Source organism: Sarcophilus harrisii, chromosome 2 (assembly GCF_902635505.1).
Source record: "Sarcophilus harrisii chromosome 2, mSarHar1.11, whole genome shotgun sequence".
NCBI lineage: Eukaryota > Metazoa > Chordata > Mammalia > Dasyuromorphia > Dasyuridae > Sarcophilus > Sarcophilus harrisii.
Window position 1 is genome coordinate 516,831,801 of NC_045427.1, and position 24,925 is coordinate 516,856,725.

General features: G+C 37.3%; 1 protein-coding gene across 1 annotated transcript in view; it reads left to right on the forward strand.

Annotated features, from left to right (window-relative positions):
* The window catches only part of ITGA11 (integrin subunit alpha 11), a 187,153-nt gene that overhangs the window by 29,164 nt on the left and 133,064 nt on the right, over positions 1-24,925 (forward strand). The window contains exon 2 of the mRNA XM_031955317.1: positions 20,813-20,924. Within this exon, the coding sequence (XP_031811177.1) occupies positions 20,813-20,924 (112 nt within the window). The remainder of the gene's footprint in view (positions 1-20,812; positions 20,925-24,925) is intronic.

Genomic DNA, 24,925 nt, shown 5'->3' on the forward strand with positions numbered 1-24,925 from the left:
TCAGGAGGAAGAAGAGAAAATGGCTTCCATGACTTCCAACAACCTACATGAGATTTGTGACTCCCATGACCTTCTCCCAGTAAGAATGCCAAGGAGATGTCTGGCCTTTGTCAAGATCATGGCAAAACACCCTGGAGGCAAAGCACTCCAGGAAATGTGGGATTTGGTTTGTGGCCCTGAAGGCCAGCCTAAGATAATATGATTTACAACAGATTATTAAAGACTCCACCCATTCCTTTGCAAATGAGGATACCAAGGCCCAGAAAAAAGGTTTTTCCAAGGCCCATGTGAATGGAGCCATGTAGTTGTTGTTCAGTCTTCATTACCTTTAAGGAAATTTTCTTGGCAAAGATATTGAAGCGGTTTGCCATTTCCTTCTCCAGATCATTTTACAAATTAGAAAACTGAGGTAATCAAGATTAAGTGACTTGCCCAGGTAATACATCTAGTAAGCATCTAAGATTGGATTTGAAGTCAGGTCTTCCTGTTTCCAGACCCAAACTCTTATCTACTCTGCCATCTAGGTGCCCCTAAATGGAGCTATAGGACTATAGATTACAACATTCTTTCCATTAGCAATAATGGTGTTGTTTTGGTTATTCCCAGAATGATAGCAAGAGATAGCAAGATGGTGGTAAGACAGGTGACAGAGTGTCCATGCCTTGGAACCTTGGTGATTTGAAGAATAGTGTTGGCCCTCCAGATATGGGGCTTTGAGGCATATTTTTGCCCCCCAAAACCATCATGAAGAGTTGAACGTAATTCAACAACAATAAATCATTAGGAAAGTTTTCCTTATATTAAGTTCTGTTGCCTCTTTGTAACTTCTACCCATTGTGAATACTTTTGCCTCCTGGAACAATGGATAACAGTTCTAATCTTTCCTTGTGACAATCCTTGTTACCTTTGAAAAAACCCAAAATATTTCCCCTTGGTCTTCCTTTTTTAGACTAAACTAATCTCAGTTCCTGTAACCAATCATCATATAACTTGAATTCAAGGTCTTCAACCATGACAGCTACCCTCCTTTATACACTCGTCAATGTATTCATGTCCTTCTAAAATATGGCCCCCTAAAGTGGGCATTCCTGTTTCAATGTTTCCCTTGTAGACCTATAGGCTCCTTGGGCAAAATCATAGATCTGGTACTGAAAAGGATTCAGAGACCATCCATGTTAGATATGAGGAAATAGGTTCAGAGAGATGAGGTGATTTATCTGAGGTCATACCAGAACAAATAATCATCAGGGATAAAATTTGAACTTGGGTCTTCCAGTTCTAGCTAGTGGTTTTTCCATTGTTGATTGTTGTTCTTTGTATTCAAAGAAGAACAATGACACCATGATGTTGGGGTCAAAGTACAGTTTGTCTGACTCTGGCTGATCAGATCCATATGAACTCAGAAGACTCTACCACAGGTCGGGTACAAATAGTCCATATGAACATTTGGAGTGGAGATGGCTCTAAAATTTTCCATCCAACCACTAACAAAATCACTCAATCCATGTCCTTGGATCCTACTGCCCTAAGGCAGGAAAATCATCTCAGATGTTTAGGGGAAAGAGGAAGAATTGGGCCACGATTTAATAAATGAAATGTTTTTGGATTCAATCTCAAATAATCAGAAAATTCCATTACCCAGAAGCTCCTTCCCTAGAGCATCTAAATAATTGAAGTTCAACTGTATTCTTATAAAGTTCCAGTACAGAAAGCAAGTCTTTGGCTCATTAAGATGAATATGGGTATAGTATAAGGAGTACCTTGGCCTGGGCACACCCGGAGGGTTTGGAAGGGAAGGGCCCCCACAATTCCTTTTTTTAGTGCCCATTCAAAGAAAAAAGGGCAAGATAGCCTGGTGTCTGTCGGAGACCTCACAGCACCATTCGTCTTACTGAGGGAAAACCTTACCACAAATTGCATCTTTCCCACTCAGGGTACAGGGTTTTTATTTTTTTTTTCTCTAAGGAGACACTCCCTTAGCTGGTACTGCCCCCCTAAATGCTAACTCCCATGGACACAGACAGGACAAGCCAAAAATCTGGAAAAACAAGCCCAGACTATCTTGGGCCCTTTGAGATGGTTAGTTTGTCAGGAAAGGGAGGTTCCCACTGTCAGATTTGTTTCCCACTGAAATTTACTGCTTCATAAAATCTTACCCTAGAATCCTAGCATGATGAGAACTGAAAGGTACTGCAGTCAAAATAGAAAGAGATAGGCCAGCTGGCTGATCACCCAGGACTTTAGAAGTTCATCTAGTTCTTAGTGGATTCTCTGTGGGTTCTCAAATCTGCAGACTAATAAACTCAAATTTATCAGTTCATCCCAAGAGCTCAAGATCTGGGGAATCACTTGTCTTATCCAAACTGATTTGAGGGATTTATAAATGAAAGTGCTAATCTGGAATTGGAGATTCTGTTAGCAGGATAAAATTTGCCTCAAAAATTGAAAAACTGTGACTAAAACAATGGCCAGACATGATTCCAGAGGACCAGTGATAATCTGTGCTACTCATCTCCTGATAGAGCAGTAACAGATTCAAGATGAAGAATGAGTCATACATTTTTGGTTATAGCCAATATAGGAATTTATTGACTGTCTATTTCTTATAAGACTTTGGGAGGTTTTCCCCCTTTTCAATGGGGGTGGGATGAGAGGGAAAGAAAATAAATGTTTGTTGATTGAAACTTAAAAAGAATCTAAAAATAAATGAATGAATGACTGAATAAAGGGTTCCTCATCATTGGCCCAGGGCACTCCCTCCTAGTGGGTAGGTCCCGTAAGGAGTTCAAATTATAGACCAGAAGGTTGCCTGGTAAGCATAGACTAGAGAATTTCCATCAAGCCATAGTAGTTTAATGAACTACCCATTTTTACCCTAGGAATATTTTTGTCTAGATAACCAGAACCAGGAATACAATCAGGGTATTCACATCCTGGGAGTAGTCCGGAAACACATAAGCAAATTATTATAGCTCTCTCCTTCCCTTTGTGTGCATGTGTGAGAAGAGACACAGAGACAGACAGAGACAGAAACAGAAAGAGGAAGATACAGAGACAGAGAGATAGAGAAAGAGAGACACAGAGACAGACTATCTGCTCTGAATCCATTTATACATACACCATTAGTGTCTATTTTTTTCTATTTTCAAAGTAGTAAACCAAATAAAAACATCAAAACTACGATCAATTCCATCTGGACATGAGATGACAACTAGTTCTTTTGTGATGCTATTTATCATTCCCAATTTCCCAAAAAGAAGGTAATCACCTTGATCACTTCCAAAATTTCCTTGATCATCTCTCCTCTTGTCTATTATTTCCCTTTGTTAGAATGTAAACTTCTCAAGAGGAACGCTCATTTCATTTGAATTTATATTCCTTGTATCTAACACAGTGCTTAGCACATAGTAGGAGATGCTTAATAAATGATTTTTTCCCCCTCATTCATTTATTCATTCATTCTTTAAGGATTTCTTTGATGAGATTTAGGAAGTATCCAAGTGATCAGTAGCAGTCCTATTTTTTTTCTCAAATGGGCCATTTCTTAAGAAGATTTGCTAACCTCAACAATTTATATTGAATCTGCAAGAAGCTTTTCCCATACCTCCTCAATTTTAATGCCTGTATTTTGTTTTCACATAGATGTTTGTATGTCATGGTTCCCATTAGACAATGAAGTCCTTGATAACAAGAACTATTTTTCACCTTTTTTTTTTTGGTTTGTTTCCACTCCACAAAGAACAGTACCTGGCACCCAGTAGATACAGAGATTAAGTGACTTGTCCACCCACATCTGTTAAGTACCTGAGGCTGGATTTGAGCACTGGACCTGCTCCATCCACTGAGCCATCTAGCTGCCTCTAATAAGTCTCCTACCCCCACAAAAATCTGATGCTTCATGGTGAAATAGAAATCATGTAATTCAAAGTATATGCCAGAGGAATACAGCCTACCAAGAAGGAAACATTTTGAGTGTGTTCCTGGTGATAGACCAAGTATTGATCACCCAAAGGACCAGTCTAGCCACGTATACAGTGGCTTCATCACCACACTGACTGAATAATGATGATGAACCATTTTGACCTCACAATTCCTAAAGACCATCTACTAAATTTTGGGCATGAGTTCCTAACCTGGTGTCTGAGAGCTTGGTTTCTTTTTTTTTTTTTTAAATCTTTTGGTAACTTGTATTTCAATGTAATTGGTTTCTTTTTTAATTCTATGTGTTTCATTTTATGCATTTAAAAACCTTATATTTTGAAAGGCTTCATAAGCTTTATTAGACTTCCAAAGGGGTCTATGGCACACACAAAAAGGTTAAGAACATCTCTTTTACTGGGACTCCTTATAATCTATATTAGTTTGGGGAGTAACCAGAGTGATCAAATTCTATATCATTGTAATATTGAGAAATTTCTCTATGTAACAGCAAAAAAAAAAAAAAAAAAAAGGACCCCTTAAAAATCTCTAGAACAATATCTTCATTTTATAACTGAAGATGAATTCCTGAAAACAGAAGTGACTTCTCTGAGGTCACACAACTAGTTATATCAGGAATGGGACAAGAATCCCAGTGACTGATCAATCTAGGATGCCAATTACCTACTTCTTTTTGCCACTTTTCCCTCCATCATTGTATAGATCCCTGGATATAATAGGGTATTTTTTCTTGGGCCCCACTTCTAGACCCAAAAGCAAATCATTCCCAAAATGGATTCTATTATTAGTTAGTTATTGTGAATTTCGATTTGATACACATTTATTAAGCATCTATTCTGTGCAAGGCACTGTGTTAGATACTGGAGGTATGAAGGTAAAAATTATAGTTTCTGCCCTCAAGGACTTTGCATTCTCTAGTTTGGTGGGAGGAAATTGAGATAGGGAAGTTAAAATGTAGATTGTGGGCATAAAAGTGTGCTATAAAAGAAGCCTCATGAGGTAGTAAATAGTGTTCAAGACATAATAAGGAAGACCTGGATGTAAATCCTGGTTTTGATATATCAACTGGGTAGTCCCATGCAAGTTTGAATCTGTTTGTTCATTTATAATATGGAGATAATAGTAGCTGCACTACCTATTTTTCAGGATTCTTGTAAGTTTCAAATGAGATTATGTAACTTTAAGTCATCATATAAATGTATATTATTATTATTACAAAGGTAGGGTATCATAGAGCAAAGAAACTATCCAGATAAAAAAGGCCAACAAAAATTTTAGGAGGAAGAGAACATTTAAAACATTTCAGGGGAGGCTTCCCAAATGAGAATTAACTAAGCTATAAAGGAAGAGAAGGATTCTGAAAATTTTAAGTCAATATTCTAACCATTGAGGCTTGCTCAAATGCATCAAGGCACTGAGACAGCATGTTAGGTTTGGGTAAGAGCCAGTAGACTACATTGTGTTGCATTTCGAAAAATTTTGTTAAACATCTTCCAATTACATCTTAATCTGGTTCTGTCACTCTGGAGTTTATTACCCAAACACAGTCCCAAGGCATGAGTTTGATGCTTCTGGTCTAGTCTAACTAGAGCATAGACTGAATCCAGAAGAATAATATAAAGAGGGTAAAAATCTTTGAAAGGTAAGGAAAAGTCAGATTCTAGAGGATCTTAAATGTTAGTTTAAATTTCATTCTTATGGCAATAGAGAACCATGAAAGGTTTTTGAGCAAGGGAGTAATATGTCTGGACCATTATGAAAATTATTCAGGCAGCTGTGTGGGGTAATAGGAAAAAAGAGAGATTGTAGGGAAGAATGCATAGGAAGGAAGATGAGGAAAGAGTAGAAAGAAGCAGATAGATGCAAAGGATGCAGTGAAGAAGTAGATAGATGCAAGGGAGGTAGTGGAGTGGCAATTTGGATGTTGGGAGTGAAGAAGAAGAAAATGTCATCAGAGATGTTAACTATTTTCAGCCTGAGTGATGGGGAGGATAAGGATATCAACAATAGATAAAGGGAAATTTGAAAGAGGAATGGTTTTAAGTAAGATGATGAGATGAGGGAAGTGGCTAAAGGAATGAATCCTAGCTTTGTGGCATTGAAAATCTCAGTCAGATTCCAATACCCTCAACCAAACTGCATCTTCACAGTATTGCTTTCAATAAAAGAAATTAATCTGTGGTCAAATTTCTTGGCTCTAGTTTTCCCTATTGCTTTTTTATATACTTCATACTAACTCTTGAATGAGTTAAGAAGTGACTGGTTGGTGGGATTTCCATGAAACATTGGATTTTATTATCAGGGAAGGTGATTCTAAATGCTCCTTGGAAGTTTTCAGCACCATTAACAAAAAACAGCACCAATTATAAATAACTGTAGCATAGTATTGTCTATTTTCCACTTTGTATCTCTGTCCACGATGATCATGAATCCACCTAAGCTATCTATTAACTAGTTCCCAATTTTCTCTTTCTTTTTTTGTTCCATAAATCTTCCCTGTTCCTTGGACCCTAAAAAAATCTCAGACATCTCAACTGATTTCTTAAGTCCATTTGCTTTTGCCTTTATGGACTAAAGTGCCATGGTCAAGGTCATGTGCCAAGGACCTTACTGAAATTCATTATGTAAGACCATCATTCCCTCATATTTCAATGGAGCCAGCTTTAATGCATAGTTAAGGTAGATGAGTTAGTTGGCTGTGTTGTGCAATTTAACACAATCATCTTCACTATTTTTCGTGGTGTTAATAGACTATAATTTACGTTATTATTCCTCTCTCATGTGACACATTTTCAGAGTCATGACTAGGACAAGGAGACCAGGGTTTTGCTCCAGGGCAATGAAATTTAGAAAATGTTAATAGCACTTAGACTCCTTTAGCTATGTAGAAATTGAGCTTACTACCTAGCAAGCAAGAAGAATTTGTGAAACTGTAGTTTTGCATGTATTTTGAAAATAAAAAGCTACTATTTAAAAAAGAAAGAGAGAGAAAAAGAGAGAGAAAAAGAGAGAGAGAGAGAGAGAGAGAGAGAGAGAGAGAGAGAGAGAGAGAGAGAAGCTAAAACATGATTGATAAGGGCTTTCTTACTGTAATCTAATTCCTGAGTGAGAAACAGCCTGTCCCCAACAATTCTGTGTTCCAGTCTCTACCCATAGGGGTTGGTGACCCAAGATCTCTCTTCCCCAACCTACAATGACCAAAATTGTCTTTAAAAATACATTTAAGGACACATCTGGTGTTGCTTGTTCCCCATCAGATTTTATGAAGCTTATCCTAAGCCAAAAAAAGTTACTTACAATTTTGTTTGAATTATTTGTATGAGCGGGGGGAGGGGCTGGCTATTATAAACAGTACTTCTAATAACATCCTTATGTAATTTACCTTTTTTTCTACGTTCCCAGAAGTGGAATTATCATGTCAAAAGAATCAACATTTACATGATTCTTGTTACACATTGCTGGTGTTTTTTCAAAAAAATGAAGTATCTTTCCACTCATTTTTATTTGTCATTTTAATTTATTTTTTTGCCACAGCTGTTTCATGTGTATCTAACAACACAATTGTTTTAACTTGTTGGAGTTTTTTTATTTGCTAGTCAAATCATGTGATTTTCCACATGCTGATTTCTAATCTGTTCCCTTCCATGGCAACTTAGTTCAAATATACCCAGGTGCTATTGATATTACATAATATTTTATCAGTTTTGTCATCATTTAATTTTTCCCATTCAATTTCTTTCCTTTTTATTTTATATCATTTTTATCTTATTATGTATCTTGGTCATTTCTTTAGGACTTATCTATAAAGTTACAGACAAGTTCCAATAATAATAATGATGATAACTGATATTTGTATAGTACATGAAGATTTATAAAGTACTTCATGTATATTATTTTATTTGAATGTCACAATGTGAAATTGTGTCGATATTATTTCTATTTTACAAATGAAAAACTGTAGTTCACTGGTGTTTAGTGATATACTAAGACTACCACAGCTAGTAAGAGAAGATTGGAACCTAAAGCTTCCTGGCCCCAAACCCAATATTCTATTCACTAGATCAAGATCCCTGTCTTATATGTTTTAGTAGAGGGAGTTCCCCTACCAAAATGACAAAATCACAAATCCATCATGAATTTGTATATATTTCAATTTTCAAAATTTCATTTTTGTATTTTCTAATGTTCTTTATTTAACAATAATTTTATTTTATTTAACAATGATTTATATAGTATTTTAAGATTTGTAAAGTACTTTACAAATATTATTTCATTTTATAATCATAATAACCACAAGAAATAGTTTTAATTATTGTTCATTTTTCAAATTACATGTTATGCCTGTAATGCTGGAGAAACTGAGTAAGATAGAAATTAGAGAGTATTTAATGGATCCATGGTTTGGTCCCAGGGCTGAATGAGACTATCCTCAAGAATGCAGCAGTGAATATGAGTTACAAGATTCTTTTATAGGGTAACAAGAACAATGACATAATGGGGGAGGTGCCTGGATGGGGATGACCTAATGGGGGGAGGCACCTAGGATAACATAATGGAGGGAGGTACTGGAGAGGCTCCTGATATTCTAATGATGTCTAAAATGGATAAAGACTTTTATCCCATCAAACATTAAGAGGGAATGATTATAGCCTAAAGTCTAAGACACAAGACCTTAATCCTAACTTTAAGAGGGAATAGTTATAACCTGAAGCAGAGTTACTGAATAGGACAATTAGGGAAACTGGGTCAGGACATTAAGAGAACTGTGGCACAACAATGCCATAGAGATTTGAGTTAGTGTTGCATTAAATAATTTAATGTCATGTTTTCTCTATAACATTGAGTCATTGATAAGAAGAAAATATTGATTCACTCTATATTTTTAAAAAAATTTTCCCATTAAGGTTTAACACTTCCCTTTGAATAGACATCTTGTGTCCAAAGTAAAATCAATACCCAAGTATTTAATGATTTTTTTATAACTTTTTGGACCATCATTCCCTCATTTTGTAATGGGGCCAGTTTTAATGCACAGATAAGGTAGATGAGTTAGTTGATTGTATTGTGCTGTTTTAAGAGGCACACCCCACCTCCCAAACAGTTATCCTTAAACATTTTGAAATTCATGACAAATGAACTAGGATTTTGTCCCAAAGCAATAAAATTTAGACGATGTTAATAGCACTTAAGACTCCTTGATCCATGTAGAAACAGAGCTTAGTACTTAACTCATCTCTTTTTGCTGCACTAATTGGTTGTACTATATTTGCCATTATTAATATATCAGAATATAATTAATTTTCATTCATTGATCTTCTAACTTCCAACTTTACTGAATTTATTTAGCTCTTGTAATTTTTTGGTTTATTATCTTGGACTTTTGAGATACCCAATCATATATTAAAATGATCATTTTTATTTCTCTTTTTCTAGATTTCCTTTTCCTTTCTAATGGCTTCATTGGGCTACGAATGTACTAAGTCAAAAGACTGCATTGTAGGTATTTCTTATTCATGTCATTTTCTCTGGAGGGGTGGTAAGACTGATCTCTTTTGACTAATCATGAATCTCAGGAAGAAAAAGCCTTGTGTCTGGAGCTTGATCCAATAAGCACTTAGGGCAAAGCTTACTAAACTTTATAGAGGGTCTCTGCAAAATCAAGAGATAAGATTATATAGGATGTAGAAGTACTAGAATAATTTACCTTTTAAATTATCTCAGAAAAGGATGGTTCTCCCTAATCTCTGTGAAAATAAATATGCTAATTCAGGATGAGCTGTCCAAGTTCTTATCTTATTTCAGAAAGTTCTAGCACTAAAATGCTGGCAAGGTTTCCAGCACTAGTAAAGCACTTAGCATAGTCTCTAGAACACAGAAGTCATTTAATAGATGCTAATTTCTTCTACTATATGGCATGGAAACTACATTGGCAAGGTGGGGAAGGGAATGGGTAATAAATGATGCATGCTTAAAATCAGTTTATCATTTTATATATACATATATATATATATATATATATATATATATATATATAAATTAGTGCAGCAGAAACATCAGTTAGCATGCATGTAAACTTTATTAATCAATACATACAAGTATTAACTCTACTTAGAATAAACCACCAACCCAAATTTTGGAATTTCTAATAAATATGGTATGACAATGATCAGTATGACAATGATCAAAATGATCCTTTTCCTTTCTTCCCAGCAAGAGACTATGTGTCTCCTTCCAACATGGTATTCTAGTAAGTCTCCATCCATCAGCATTGCTCGAGTGACTGAAATCTTAAATTCTCCAACTGTAGGAGATTGCTGGAGTCTTCTAGCCTAGTTGAGATTCAGGAACAGAATGAAAGACATTTTACAAATTACAACTGAATTCTGATTGATGGTCAGTTACTTAAGTTTATGATGAAAGGAACTATCAATCAAAGTATTCATTTCCTAATATCATTACCAGGTGTTTATCTGTTATTTACTGAAGAAGACACAAACATGAGCAGCTGTTGACCAAATTTAGAGAACATACATATGTCATTAGTAGTTATTTACTAAATTTGGGAAATACTCATACATCTTTAGTAATTGCCAAATTTAAGGGACACATAAACATCAGAAGTAGTTTACCAAATTTGGAGGATACACATACTTTAATAGTGATTGTTTACCAAATTTAAGGTATACACATATATCAATAGTTGCTTACCAAATTTGTGGGACATACATGCATTATTAAGAGTCACGTACCAAATTTGGAGAATGTGCATATATCAGTAGTTGTTTACCAAGCTTAGAGGAAACACATATATCATTAATAGTTGTTTACTACATTTGAAGGACACACATCATTGCCAAACTATACTGCCCAAGTTCTCATCTTATTAGAGTAAAACAACTTATATAGCAACTACTCAGTCACAAAATGGAAGCTTAAAACAAAAATGGAGCAGCTCATCTTAAATGAACATATTATTCCCACTAGGGTTAGGGAAGCATCCTTTTCTGAGATAATTTAAAAGATAAATTATTCTAGTACTTCTACATCCTATATAATCTTATCTCTTGATTTTGCAGAGACCTTCTATAAAGTTTAGTAAGCTCTGCCCTAAGGGCTTATTGGATCAAGCTCCAGACACAAGGCTTTTTCTTTCTGAGATTCATAATTAGTCAAAAGAGATCAGTCTTATCACTCTTCAAAGGGAAATGACATGAATAAATAATACCTACAATGCAGGTAGATGGCCAGTCTATTAACCTAATGCATTAGTAACCCATGAAGTATCATCCATGACTGAACAAGACAAGAACCAGATATTGGCATATTGGGGACAGGAACTACAGATGGAGAGTGAGTTGGGCCCAGAATTAAAAGGGGGAAGGGAGCATTTGGAAAGTTGCACAGGACTTTTCCCAATATGAAGTTGCTCCTTATCTCAAAGACTCATCTTTTAACACAAATATTCCTATAGAGTTATTCTTGACCATCTTGAAATATTACAATTCACAAACTCTATGAAACTGTAATTTAAAAGGCAATGGAGAGATACATGAGAAGAGAAAAAAAAAAACCATAATATGAATCCTACAATGCTCTATATTAGTGGTTCTCAAAGTATGGTCTAGAGAATCCTGGGAATCTCTGAAACCCTTTTAGAGGGTCTACAAATTCAAAAATAGTTTTTATTTCCAATATGGTAAATGTCTATAAATATAACCCAGATAAACAAAAATGCTTTGAAGAGATCCTCAATAATTTTTAATAGGATAAAGATACTGAAAACAAAAGTTTGAGAACCACTGTATAGTGGTATATAGAGAATATACTTAGTATAGACATCTATACTAAGGTAATAGGGTAAAAGAGATGCCTAAAGCAACATATAATTAACAAAGGATTCAGTCTGGTATTTAGTATTTTTGTAGTCAACTATTTCTTTTTGGTTATTGAATTTATTAGCATATTGCTGAGAATGTCATTCCCCATTTTATAAGACAATTCCACTTAATCACATTTGGAAGGGTTTTCAAAGGCCATTCAGTTCAATTCATAGATGCAATATTCCTAAGTTATATCTTCTTTCTCATTCCTAGTTTTTATTCATTTGTACTTTCTAATTCTTTTGATTAGTTGAACTAAGAGTTTACCAATTTTATTCATACTGAATAGAACTTTTTAATGTTTTTATTGGTCTTTTTACATCATTATTTCACCTAGCATCACACCTCCCTTATCTCACAGAAGGTATATGTGTGTGTGTGTGTGTGTGTGTGTGTGTGTGTATGTGTGTGTGTGTATATATAATAGAGTATTTTAAAGATAAAAAAAAATTTTAAAGAAGAGAAAAAATTCAACACAATTGATCAAAACATTGAAAAAGCCAAAAATATGTGCAATGTACAACACTGAGGACTTCTCTCCACAAAAGGGCGGGTTAGGAGTATCCTTTCACACCTATTCTGGCTCACAATTTTTCTTTTACTTTAATGAGAATCTACATCCTGGAAAAGAGTCAATAGTACTATGACTGCAAGACCACATAACCTTCCAGTAAAAGTCTTTTCCTCTCCTCAGAGCTTGTAGTTTGTATCCCATCCTGGATCAGTGTCTCCTCTTGGGATTATCTTGCCTAGCGACTTGGAGTGATCCAGAGGACTATAATGATTCAAAAGACATCCAAAAGGAATTCATAATCAGTTCAATCTATAAGTAGTCAGATGTCTATAAGGCAGTCGGAAAGATTAAATCCCTAAGAAATCAGATGGGAAATAGTATGAAACAATAAGAGATATCCATGTGCAGATCTTAGTATCCTGTACACATTAACTACTAGTAAAGGTTTCTTGAACTGACCCAGTTCAGTCCATTGGAATCAGTAACTAGAGCTTATAAAATGGTAGCTCGTGTCCATCTAGACTGATTGCTTCTCTTCCTACCTATTTCTTGGTTGGTTGCTGTCCTTCATACTTGAAGAAGACCAAAATGATATCACTATGTGAGAGTCGAGTTACAGGGTGTCCAACTGTGGCTGATCAGACTAATACAAGTTTAGAATGCTCTGCCACAGGTCGGATACAAATAGCTCCATGAACATTATGCAGTAGCTTCTCCAACTTTGCGCATCTTGCGTTTCTTCTGAGCTAATTCAGTTCTGCTTTGCTCATAGAGCGCAGCCCCTTCTCTGATGAAAGCACCCCATGCTGGGTGGCCTGTGCCAGTGTCTCCCATGTCATACAATTGATTCTAAAGTTCTTAAGAGAGCCATTGAGAGTGTTCTTGTATTGCTTTTTCTGGTCACTTTGGAGGGTTTGCTTTGTGTGAGTTCTCTACAAAATAATATTATTGGCTAGCACACATTTGGCATTCGAACAGTGTGGCCAGCCCAACCGAGTTTTGCTCTCTGCAGTAGAGTTGGAATGCTTGGCAGTTTGGCTCAAGAAAGGATCTCATTCTCTGGTATCTTATCCTGCTAGATGATCGGAATCTATTTAAAACAATTCTTTTGGAAGCAATTCTCTTTCCTGGCATGTCACTGGTAGCTTGTCCAGGTTTCACAGGGATAAAGACTGATGGCTGGGCAGCAACTTATAATCTGTACCCTGAAACATGAGCCTTCTCCACCACTACCATGCCATGCAAGCTACGTAGCATGTAGGATGGAGCTGTGAGGGTAAACCCCTCTTCTCCCAGAAGGTATCCAACTGTATCAATGCTCCCATCTACAATGAAGCTATAAGAAAGAGTAAGATTCAGCAGTTTATGCCTCTTTATTTCCTTGAGTAGGAGGGGAAGGATAAGTGGTCTCTTAAATAAGAGAATCAGTGCTTGAAAACATAAGGATTCATGCTGTGTCATTTAGCTAAAGAAATAAGGAAAGATTACAGTGAATTGTAACACAAAATTGCCTAATATTTAATATGTATTTAATGTATGTTCATTCATTGATTGAAGACAATAAACATTTATTAAGCTACTTTGTCAAGTACTGGGATAACTGCAGGGGAGAAAAAGGAGCAAGACAGTCCCTACCTTCAGGGAGTTTATATCTAATGAGCAAGAAAACATGCAAACCAATCTATACAGAGAAAGCTATATACTGAATAAGTAGAAAACAATTAACAAAAGGAAGGCACTGGAATTATGAAGGTTTGGGGGAACCTTCCTGTAGAAGGTAGAGTTTTAGTTGGGACTCAAAAAGAAGCCATAAAGATCTGCAGTAAGAGTAAAGAAGGGAGAGCCTTGCAAGCCTGAGGGATGGACAGAGAAAATGCCTGGAATTGAGAGGTAAAGTATCTTGTTCATAGAAAGAATCGGGAAAATCTGAGTTCAAATCTGGTCTGGACAGTATCTGTATGATCCTGGGTGAGTCACAATCTTGTCTGCCTCAGTTTCCTCAGATGTAAAATAATCTGCTAAAGGAAATGGCAAGCCACTGCAGTATCTTGGCCAAGATGATGTCCTAAATGGTATGGAGAGTTGGACATAAATGAAAACTGCTGAATAACAACATAATTAAAGTTCTTATATATTGGAATGTGTGACAAGCTACCTGAAATTACAGACAAAAAGTATCCCAAAGGGCTGGGCCCTGCTATCCCTTCATGATTATTTACTGGGTGTTTACTCTATTCATCTCTATGCTGCTCTAGTGAACTAATCTAATACCACACTCTAATGTGGAGGTGACTGGGGTTTTGAAGGCTATCCTAGCAGAATATATGCTCTGAGAAGTGTTTAGAAAACAGAACGGCTTTGAGTAAAGACCATCAATAGTGTTATTTGTTTTTCAACCAAGAACTAGTTTTCTCAGGAGGAAAAAAGTGTCAGTATGACGGTGGCCAATGGGTGCATTTAACTGCTCATCTGCCTGTCTTATTGACCAGGGATTCCCTCCAGGAGATAGAAATATTTTCCCCCATCAGACTGAGAGCTTTCTATAGTTTCAGGACTATATGTCCTTCATCAAATTGGAAAAAGAAATAAGGAATACTCCTTTCCAGGAGTAGAGACAATCTCTACCCTATTAGACCAAGAATTCATTGTGGATGAGGCAATTGCTAAAATCTACTTGACAATAAGACTGTTCTCGTCACAGTTTCTGGAATGAGCATTATGCTCACTCCTTTATTCAAATCTTTCTTCTTTATGTTTCCTGGGGTCAAGAATGGTCTCCACTTTCTAAAAGCACTCCCCCCTACATGTATACACAGCCTCACCAAAGCCTACATATAATATAAAGATCATCTCAATTCCCATTTCTTTCATGATGCTTTACCCATCATCACATAGCAAACAGTGTTGGAGTTAGAGTCAGGAAGACTTGCATTCAAATCCCATTCCAAATATTTAGTAGTTATATAATTTTGGGCAAGTTTTTAATTCCTCTCAGTTTCAATTGTCTCATCTATAAAATGGGGGGATAATAATCATACCTACCTCACAGGGTTATCATAAGGATAAAATATTGTTTATAAATTGCTCTGCCAACTTACTAACTCTTTAAGTTATATCAGCTATTATTATTAATAATTCAATTATAGTTGGTACCAGCATAATTTGCTATTCATTTATTCACTGATTGCTTCACATGTATATATCTTGTCTGTTGAGTCTACAAGCTCTATGAGGGGAAGGACTTTACTTTTTTCTGCCACAATGTTTAGCAAAGAGTTTAGAAAAAAAGTAAGCATTAGTTTAATTAAGTATACAAATTAGTTATCAAATGAACTGAAGCTGCAAAGCTTACACTAAGAAGAATCTTTCAGAACCTTTGGTCCAATTGCTTGTGACTGGTAGATATGGAGAGAAAAACAAAAGAAATTGGCCAATGGGAAGGATCAGGTGGGGATGAGATGTCAGACTTTACATTTTTTAGCACTTAAGGCATGGAAGCTTATGACGCTAGAGTAATTAACCAAGAAAGGCATTATATCAACTTATTTCTGTTGCTCTGAACCCTTCTTAGGAAGATATAAATGATCTCTTTTGGGAAAAGAAGATAAGAGATTCCATGAAAAGGAAAACAAGTTGATGTCACATTGGCCATGGTTCAAAACTCTATCAAATGAAGGAACTATTGTCCCAGAATACTAATTTATCTTCCTCTGTTATGTATATTGAGGGCAGACAATCTGAGCATTGCCCAAGAATCTCAGTGTTTTTTGAGATCTTTTTTATGGCATGTTATCTTTTATTCCCCTCAAAAACAGTATTTGGGGTTTTTCACTAAGCAAACTCATCAGTCTGAAAGACAAACACATTCTTATAGACTGAAAACTTAGAGCTTCCAACATACTTGCCCCAGAGGAAGGATCTCATTGGAGCTAAGGTTAGAGAGCTGGCTTTGACATCATTTTTAGGAAATTTGCTTTCACTTGGTTCAATCTGGTCAGAGTCGAATGCCAACTCAAAGAGAAAAACCAATACATTATAATTTAATTCCCCAGTTTGGATTGTTTTACCCTTTTTTCTGTGCCTGGAGCATACTAATCCTTTCCCACTGTGCCATCACAATATATGTGTGAGATGAGAAGATAGATAGCAGGGATGTGGCCAAATTGGGTGATCTTTCTATAGCCTTTGGGGAACAAACTCTTATTTCCATGTCCATCTCTCTTTTGTTCTGGCAGACTTTGTCTTACACAAAGGCAAATTAAATAATCACCGGGTATGAGGAGTACTTCAAAAATATAACCCCCTACTATCACTAAAAAGGCCACCCTTAGTGTTGGCTACTCATTTGGTGTCAGTCTCAGAGCCAGGAAGATCTGGGTTCAAATTATACTGATGAAACTCTGAGCAAGTCAATTAAATCTCTGCCTCAGTTTCCTCAATTAAAAAATTAAGATTATCTATCTCAGAGAGTTGTTGTGAGGCTCCAATAAGACAGTATTTTTTAAAGCATTAGTGTAGTACCTGGCAAAAAGTAGATTCTATATAAATGCTTATTCCCTCCATTCCCTTGTAGATAACACACACACACACACACACACACACACACACACACACAAAACTACACACATATATAATATGTATCTATAACAAATACCTTACTGAAGACCTCTGTGTAAATGAGTTTCTAACAACTCATAATATATTTGTGTAATGAAGATTTCCAAGTAATTTTCTCCCCAATTTCATGTAGGGTAAATTTTTTCTTCTTAATTGTCTGGATTCAGATCAATAATCTCATTCTATCCCTAATGAGAAAACTCCTTTCACCAAAACTGATGTGCAACTGGGCTACAACTGACAATCTGAAAGAGTTATGAAAGGTGTTAAAAGATTAAGCGGCTGATCCTTGTTCACACAGAAAATGTGGGTTGAAACAGACCCTAATACTTCTGAATCTAAGGCCCACCATCTTCCTACCATTCTGCCTTCTCCAAGGCAAGTTTTATTGTCCCCATTTTACAGATGTGAAGCACAGAGGGATTAAATGATTTCCTCATGGTCATATTGCTCGTAAATTCCTTTCTCCCTGGAAGTGGTACATTCTCCTCCTGTTTACATTCCAGCTCCACTGATTGGATAGATTAGGGTAGAAGAGGCAAAAGGCAATGTACTGTGGTATCCCCAGAAAATGCAGGAAGAATCCAGAGCTCTAGTTAACAATTGTGCCTATGGAATGCTATCCATTAAGAACTTCGTGTAGGAAGGTAGTGAGGGGTGTGTGTGTGTGTGTGTGTGTGTGTGTGTGTGTGAATAAACATGCAGGGTTCTGGATTCTTAGACTTCCTGGACTGACTAATGAGGACATAATGATTTTATCAAAACAAGTTACTTATCCAAAACTTCTGCATTTGCCATTCAAACACACACACACACACACACACACACACACACACACACACAAATATACACATATACACATACACACACTATTACTACCACTACTACTACTAGCTCCCTATTTAAACCCTCATATACACATACTCCACTACCAACTCTCCAAATGAGTTCCAATCCTACCAGACACACACACACACACACTATACCAGTCCTTTTTATGTACCCTCAATCCTACCACACACATACTCTACTACTTACTAGCTCCCCATTTGAGCCCACAACCCTAACACATTCACACTACTACTACTACTACCACTACTATTACTACTCCTACTATTAGTCATCCAATTTCTTCAGTTAATAAGCATTTATTGTGTATCTTCAAAATGAGAGTCCTGTGCTCATTCAAAAACCTTACATTCTATCAGGAAAAAGCATGTCCATATACAATTAGATAAGAATATGTGCAAAATAAACACAAAGTCATTGAAAGAGGAGCACTACAGGAAGGGTCTCGATAGAAGGTGGTATTTGACATGAGCTCTGAAGGAAGCTCAGAATTCTAAGAGGCAGAGATGAGGAAGGAAGGAGATTACAGGCATGGGGAAACAGCTCATGTTTAGACCCAGAGGTGGAAAAAAAGATGTTATATAAGAGAAACAACAAGAAAGGCGGTCTAGTCCAAAGAGTGTATGAAGGGAAGCGATGTATAATTAGAATAGAAAGGTAAGTTGGAGTTGGGTTGTAAAGGACTTTAAATGCCAAACAGATGAATTAACAGTCTAAATAAAAATAGGATGAAAGGGAAAAAAGATGAAATTAAAGGAGAAAAAAGGTAAAGAGGAGGATGGAAAGAATAAAGAAGGGGAAGGAGAGGGGGAAAAAGAAAAAGAAGTAGGAAGGAACAGGAGTGAACGGGAAGGATAAGGGAAAAAAAGATTTCTTTCAGAACCAGAATTGATGAAATCAGAACCAGAATGAATTTATATTTAATCCTAGAGGCACTCAGGAACTTCTGGTATTTATATAACAGGAAAAGGACCTAGACAGATATATGCATTAGAAAAATTACTTTGGTAGCTGGTTAGAGTGGGGAGAAACTTGAGGCAAAGAAGCCATTTAGGCTATTGTAATAATTCAGGCAAGAAGGAATGAAGATTTGAGCCCAGGGAGCAGCCATCTGAATGGAAAGAAAGGAATAGATATGAGAAATGTAGTGGACACAGAATCAACATGACTTGAGGACTATCTGGATATTGGGAGTGAGGGAAATAAAGAGTTGAGGATAATGCCATGGTTACTGGAAGGATACTGATACCTTCGATAGAAATGGGAAAGTTTGGAAGAAGGGTAGGTTTGGGAAAAACCATATGTGGTCTGGATATGTAGAGTCTGAGATGCTTCTGACATCTAATTTGAAAAGTTCCATAGACAGATGTTAACATGGGACTGAAGCCCAGGAGAGAAACTAGGGCTGTATATAATGATCTAAGAGTCATCCACATCGAGATGACAATTGAATCCCATGGGAACTGATGAAATCACTACATGAGAATAGTATAGAAGTAAAAGAGAAGAGGACCAAGAACAGAGGTTTGGGATATGCTCACAGTTAAAAGGTAGGATATAGAAGGCGATTCAGGCAAGGAAATGAAGGAGTGTCAGACAGAGAGCAATGCCGAGATGATGTCAGGCAATGATGCTATTGCTAAATGCAAATAGCTCAAGAAAAATGAAGTCATTCATTAAAAGAAAAAATGATTGAGACAAGAAGGGTTAAATGACTTTTTGATTTTTTTTTGTCTCCTCGCCTGAACAGCTGTGCCTTCAGAAGCCTAAACAATGCTTTTCAAAATAGTTCATAATGAAGACATCCCCATCAGTGCATCTCACAGCCCTGGGATGATCCAACTTTGGAATTTGAGGTTGGAACTCAGTTCTCAGGCTCTCCTGGGGACTGGGAATTCCATTTGGAAAGAGGCAGGAAGAGAAAAAGAAAAGGAATAAGAAAGGGGGGAAGGAAAGAGTGGAAGAAGGAAGGCAAAGAAAGAAAGAAGGGGAAAATGAAGAATAAAAAAGAGTTGAAAGGGACCCTCCTCATTTTACAGATGAGCCGTCCTGAGGACCAAGACTTGCCCTGACAGCAAGTGATAGGCCCTGTATTTAAATCTAGATCCTCTGGCTCCAAATCCCAAAATCTTTCCCTTCAGCCACATTAACAAGGGTAAACCAAAGAAGAAAGACAAAAACAAAAATAGAATGAAAGGGAGAAAAAAGAAGGAAAAGAGAAAGAGAAAACTGAAGGAGAAAGCAGGTAAAGAGGAGGATGGAAAAAATGAAGGGGAAAGAGAGGGAAAAAAGAAAAAAGAAGTATGAAGGAACAGAAGTGAACAGAAGTGAACAGGAAGGATAAGGGAGAAAAGGATTCCTTTCAGAACCAGAGTTGAGCAATTGTATTCTTAGCAGCTGGGCTCAAAATCTTGGCTTCTCCAAGACCCAAGGGAGAAGGAGCTATAGAGGAGTACATGCTCATGAAATGCCCGGCTAGTGACTGTTACCTCCCAAGATGTTCACCTTAAAGAGGTTCAGACAAGATAACAATGACCTTGAATGCACAAATAATAAAATTACTATCAAAAAATTACTGTGTTCCAGGCACTGTGCTAAGCACTGGGAAGGCAAATATAAGAAAAGATAGAACCTGACCTCAACAAGCTTACATTCTTACATTTTGATGGGGAAAGGAAAATATGCAAAGTGACACTAGAAAAGAGAGGGTGAGAGGATTCATAGTGACATGGTTTGGAAATGAACAGGAGTGACTTAGAAATTTGGTTCTGGACAAGATGAGGTGAAAATTCAACTACCAGAGTCCCTATTCCTCTGGGACTTAACATCTTTTTCAAGCATTTGTATCCTATCAGTCTCATAGTCTAAAATCTTCCCAAGGTCATTCAATAGACCTGCCCTCAAATATATTACCCTAGATATGAGGGTTATACCCTATCAGCCTCTGTCCTTTTGCTACCCTCTCCCTTGCTCTGCATGGGGCTAACTGTCCTATCTTCTCTCTCCACTGCAGAGTTCAGCAATACCTTCAACATGGACACCAAGAGGCCCCGGATCATTCCAGGGTCCAAAGAAGCCTTCTTTGGCTATACCGTGCAGCAACATGAAATCAGTGGGAAGAAGTGGTAAGTGGACAATCTGCCCTCTAATACATCTTTTATGCTCCTACTCGGTTACTTTCCCTAATTTGGGTACATCATTCCTCTGCTCCCTTGTCTAGCATTTAAGGCCCACTCTGTTCTTCTACCATATTTCATATTTCACAATTTCACCTGTTCTACACTCCAGCCAGACTGGATGACTAGATAATATCCATGTATATTTTCTCCTTCTATCTCTTTTTACATTGTTCCCTATGTTTGAACCCTTTTGAATCCTTATTTCTTTGGGAATATTTTGCATTTCAAATGCCATCACCTCCACCATGGAGACTTTGCTGATTCTCCCTTTCCCCAGTTAGTATTATCTTCTCCTCTTTGGCCCTCACATATTTTTATTATTGTTTAGTTGTTTCAGTCATGTATGATTCTTCATGAGCCCATTTGGGGTTTTCTTAGCAAAGACACTGAAGTAGCCAATTCCTTCTCCAGCTCTTGTTACAGATGAGGAAACTGAGGCAAACAAACACAGCAGTAAATAGCTGAGGCCATATTTGAACTCAAGAAGATGAGTTTTCCTGACTCCAGGTCTGATGCTCTATCCACTACACTACCTAGCTGTTCCTCCAAGTGGTATGGGACAACCTAAAAGTGATATAAGCCAGAGCAGGAAGAGATCAATCAATCAATAATCATTTCTTTTTTAATTAACTGATAGATTGATTTTTTAACTCATGCTGCTTTTTGAATCATGTGGGGAGAAAAAAAAGCAGAACAAAAGGGAAAAACCATGGGAGAGAGAAAAAAAACAGAAAAAAGAAGTGAATATAATATGGGTTGATTTACATTCAGTCTCCTTAGTTCTTTTTCTGGATGCAGATGGAATTTTCTGTCTAAAGTCTGTTGAGATTGCTTAGAATCAATAATCACTTTTTAAGCAGCCATTCTTTAGTAAGCTCCATTAAGGATCTTCTGTTATATAATGAAAGATGGAGTAATCTGGGAAGGCTTCATGGAGGAGATGGAATTTAAGCTGAATTTTGGAGAATAAATAAGATTTAAATGCCAGGACCAATCCCTTTGGCTTCCTGAGCTGCTGCCAAAACACAGCTGGAAGGATTATGGGAAAGGGCTAGGACCAGAAAGCAGGCTCCAGCCAGATGTTGCTGCTCAGGCTGAAGAGGATTATTTGCAGGCTGAGAAGAACAAACAAAAAGATGATTGTAGTTCATAGGGTGCTTCAGGCAGACATAGCACTTTCTGGACATCTTTGAACCCAACCAAACTCCCTTCTGCCTGCCTAAGTCAGCATACATCCAGTTCCCCATTCCCCATGACCTCACCTTCTCTTTTAGTCCTCAGGACACCCTTCCCCACTCCCCTTCTCACCAGGTTCTTAGAAGCCCAGCATTTCTGCCCATAGACAACATACTCTTTATCCCATAGACCTAAAGCCTTAAAATAAAGGGTAAATATATTTTTTAATACAAAGTCTGATTCTCATTATGCCCACTGAGTGATTTCATTTAGGGCTTGGGCATATGAGCCCAGACTTTATTTTCATGCCCAAAACAACCTCTGTTAAGAGGTTTTTTAATTTTTTAATTTTTTAAAAAAAAATTAAACCCAAAGGGCAGCAATAATGCCCACTAATAATACCCAGCCTGCTCTAGTTTCTCCCTGGTTTCCTGGGGACAATGATAACCAAGTCTGAATTCATTCCTCAAGGATTATCACTTTCACACTTATCACACCCTCCTCATCCCAGGGATTCTGGAGCCCTGGCTTTCATTGTGTGAATGCCATTCCCAATCTCCCACTATGTACTTCCTTGTCTCCATCCCCCTCAGCTCAAACCCCTACACACATTCCACTTAAGATTTACTCACCCCTTCCATGGTGTCTTCCAAAATTCCTGCTCCATTGGTAACAAATTTGCCTTCATGTTAGGCCTTTTCCTTTCTCATTCCCTCTATCATCTTAAGACCTGGCTCCCTTCTGATAACCCAGTTTTCTTGGTCACCCTTTCCAGTCTTGGTTGCCCTTCCACTCATACTCCTAATGAGTAATAGAGTAGTATCAATAATACCCCTCACTGGTAGTAGAGTCAGAAGCAAATACTCTTTGCTCTTCACTTGTGACTCTCCATCTAGCACTATCACTAATTATCTCTTTCTTAAGAGTCTCAATCAATCCATATTTATTACCCAATAAAGATTCTGCTCACTATTATCTACTGACCTTCAAGACCTTCTTCCTTTCACAGTAAGTTCAGTGGTTGGCTCAGAATCTTCCCTACCAATGTTGACTTACCCTTATACTAGGAGATTTCCACATACAGAGTAATACTCCCTCAAATACCCTAACCTCCCCATTCCTTAACTTCCTCATTTCTCATGACTTACTCTTCCATCCTACTTCAACTACAGACAGAGATGGTCACACAATTAATGTTGCCATCACACACAAAGGAATAACTTCTGTTTGTAAACTGAAATTCCTTTATCTGATGACAATCTTTTGTCATTCTCTACTTCTGTCATATATCACCTGATTCTGTTCTTTGTTCTCACCCTGACTACTAATCTCTCTTCCCCTCAGCTCTTTTCCAGGTCATCCAGTTTCCTTTCCCACGCATTTCCCTTGGTGAACCAGTTCATTTTTATATTATCCTTTTTCTCGCAAGATCTCTTCCCTTTTTAACTAATTGTTAATTTTGCCCTACTAAGTCCGAGCACTGGATTATCCCCGCCATCTGCTGCCTTCTCTCTTGCTTATGTGCTGCTCAATGAAGCTGGAGAAAACCACAAAACCGTGCTGACTTCAGCCACTATAAATTTATGCTACATAATTTCCACTGGCCCTGATTTCTGAGACATTCCTTTTACACTCCCCTAATGGACTCACTATCACACAACACACCACAATGGCTTCTCCAGATCTTTTCATCCCTCCTCAAGCCTCCGATGGCTCCCATTCCTCTCAGCTGAGAACTTGGCCTCATATTTCAGTGAAAAAATTGAGATCATTCCCCTTGAGTTCACTCTTCTCCCCTCCTCCTCATCTTCATCACAAAGATACTTTCCTCCACCATTTACTCCTTCACTCCCATCTCATATAAAAAGAGACAGCCCTTCTCCTTGTGAAAGCAAATCCTTCTACTTGGACAGATCCCATTCCATCCAATCTTCTCCAACTGATCATGCCTTCCATCATCTTCATGCTCTGTTATCTTCAATCTCTCTCTGTCTCCTACCTGCTTCCCTTCTACCTACCAAGATACCTAAATCTCCCCATCCTCAAAAATCTATCCCTTAATCTGTTCACTCCTTTTATTAATCTATGTCTCTCCTTTCATGGCTAGAATCCTTGAGAAGGCCATCATAGGTGCTTTTACTTCCTTTCCTCTCATTTGGTTTATGGCCTCAAACAAAACAGTTCTATCCAAACATCAAATTTAATGGCCTTTTCTCAGTCCTCATCCTTTCCTGACTTCTCTGTAGCTCCTGACACTACGGATCACCTTCTTCTTGATACTCCCCTCTCTCTAGGTTTTCATGACACTACTCTCTCCAGGTTCTCCCATTTGTCTGACCACTCCTTCTCAGTGTCCTTTCCTGGATCTTCATCTCAATCTCTCCACGAAATGTAGGTGTCCCTTAATATTCTGTCCTTGACCTTTTAATCTTCTCCCTTAAACTATTTTATTTGGTGATCTCATCATTTCCTATGGATTTAATTGTCATCTCTATAGAGATGATACCTACTGGATGTATTATTAGATATCTCTAACTAGATGTACAAGAAAAATCTTAAATTTAATGTCCCAAACTAAACTCAATAACTTTTTCCTCCCAAACTCTCCTTCCTTGCAAACTTTCCAGCTATTGTCAAGCACACCCTCATTCTCCCAGCCATTCAGTCTTGCAATCTCAGTGTCATCCTAAATTCTTTGCACTTACCCACCACCTCCAATATGGCAACAAGTCTTGTTGATTTTACCTTTCCTTCCACTTATATTGCCTGGT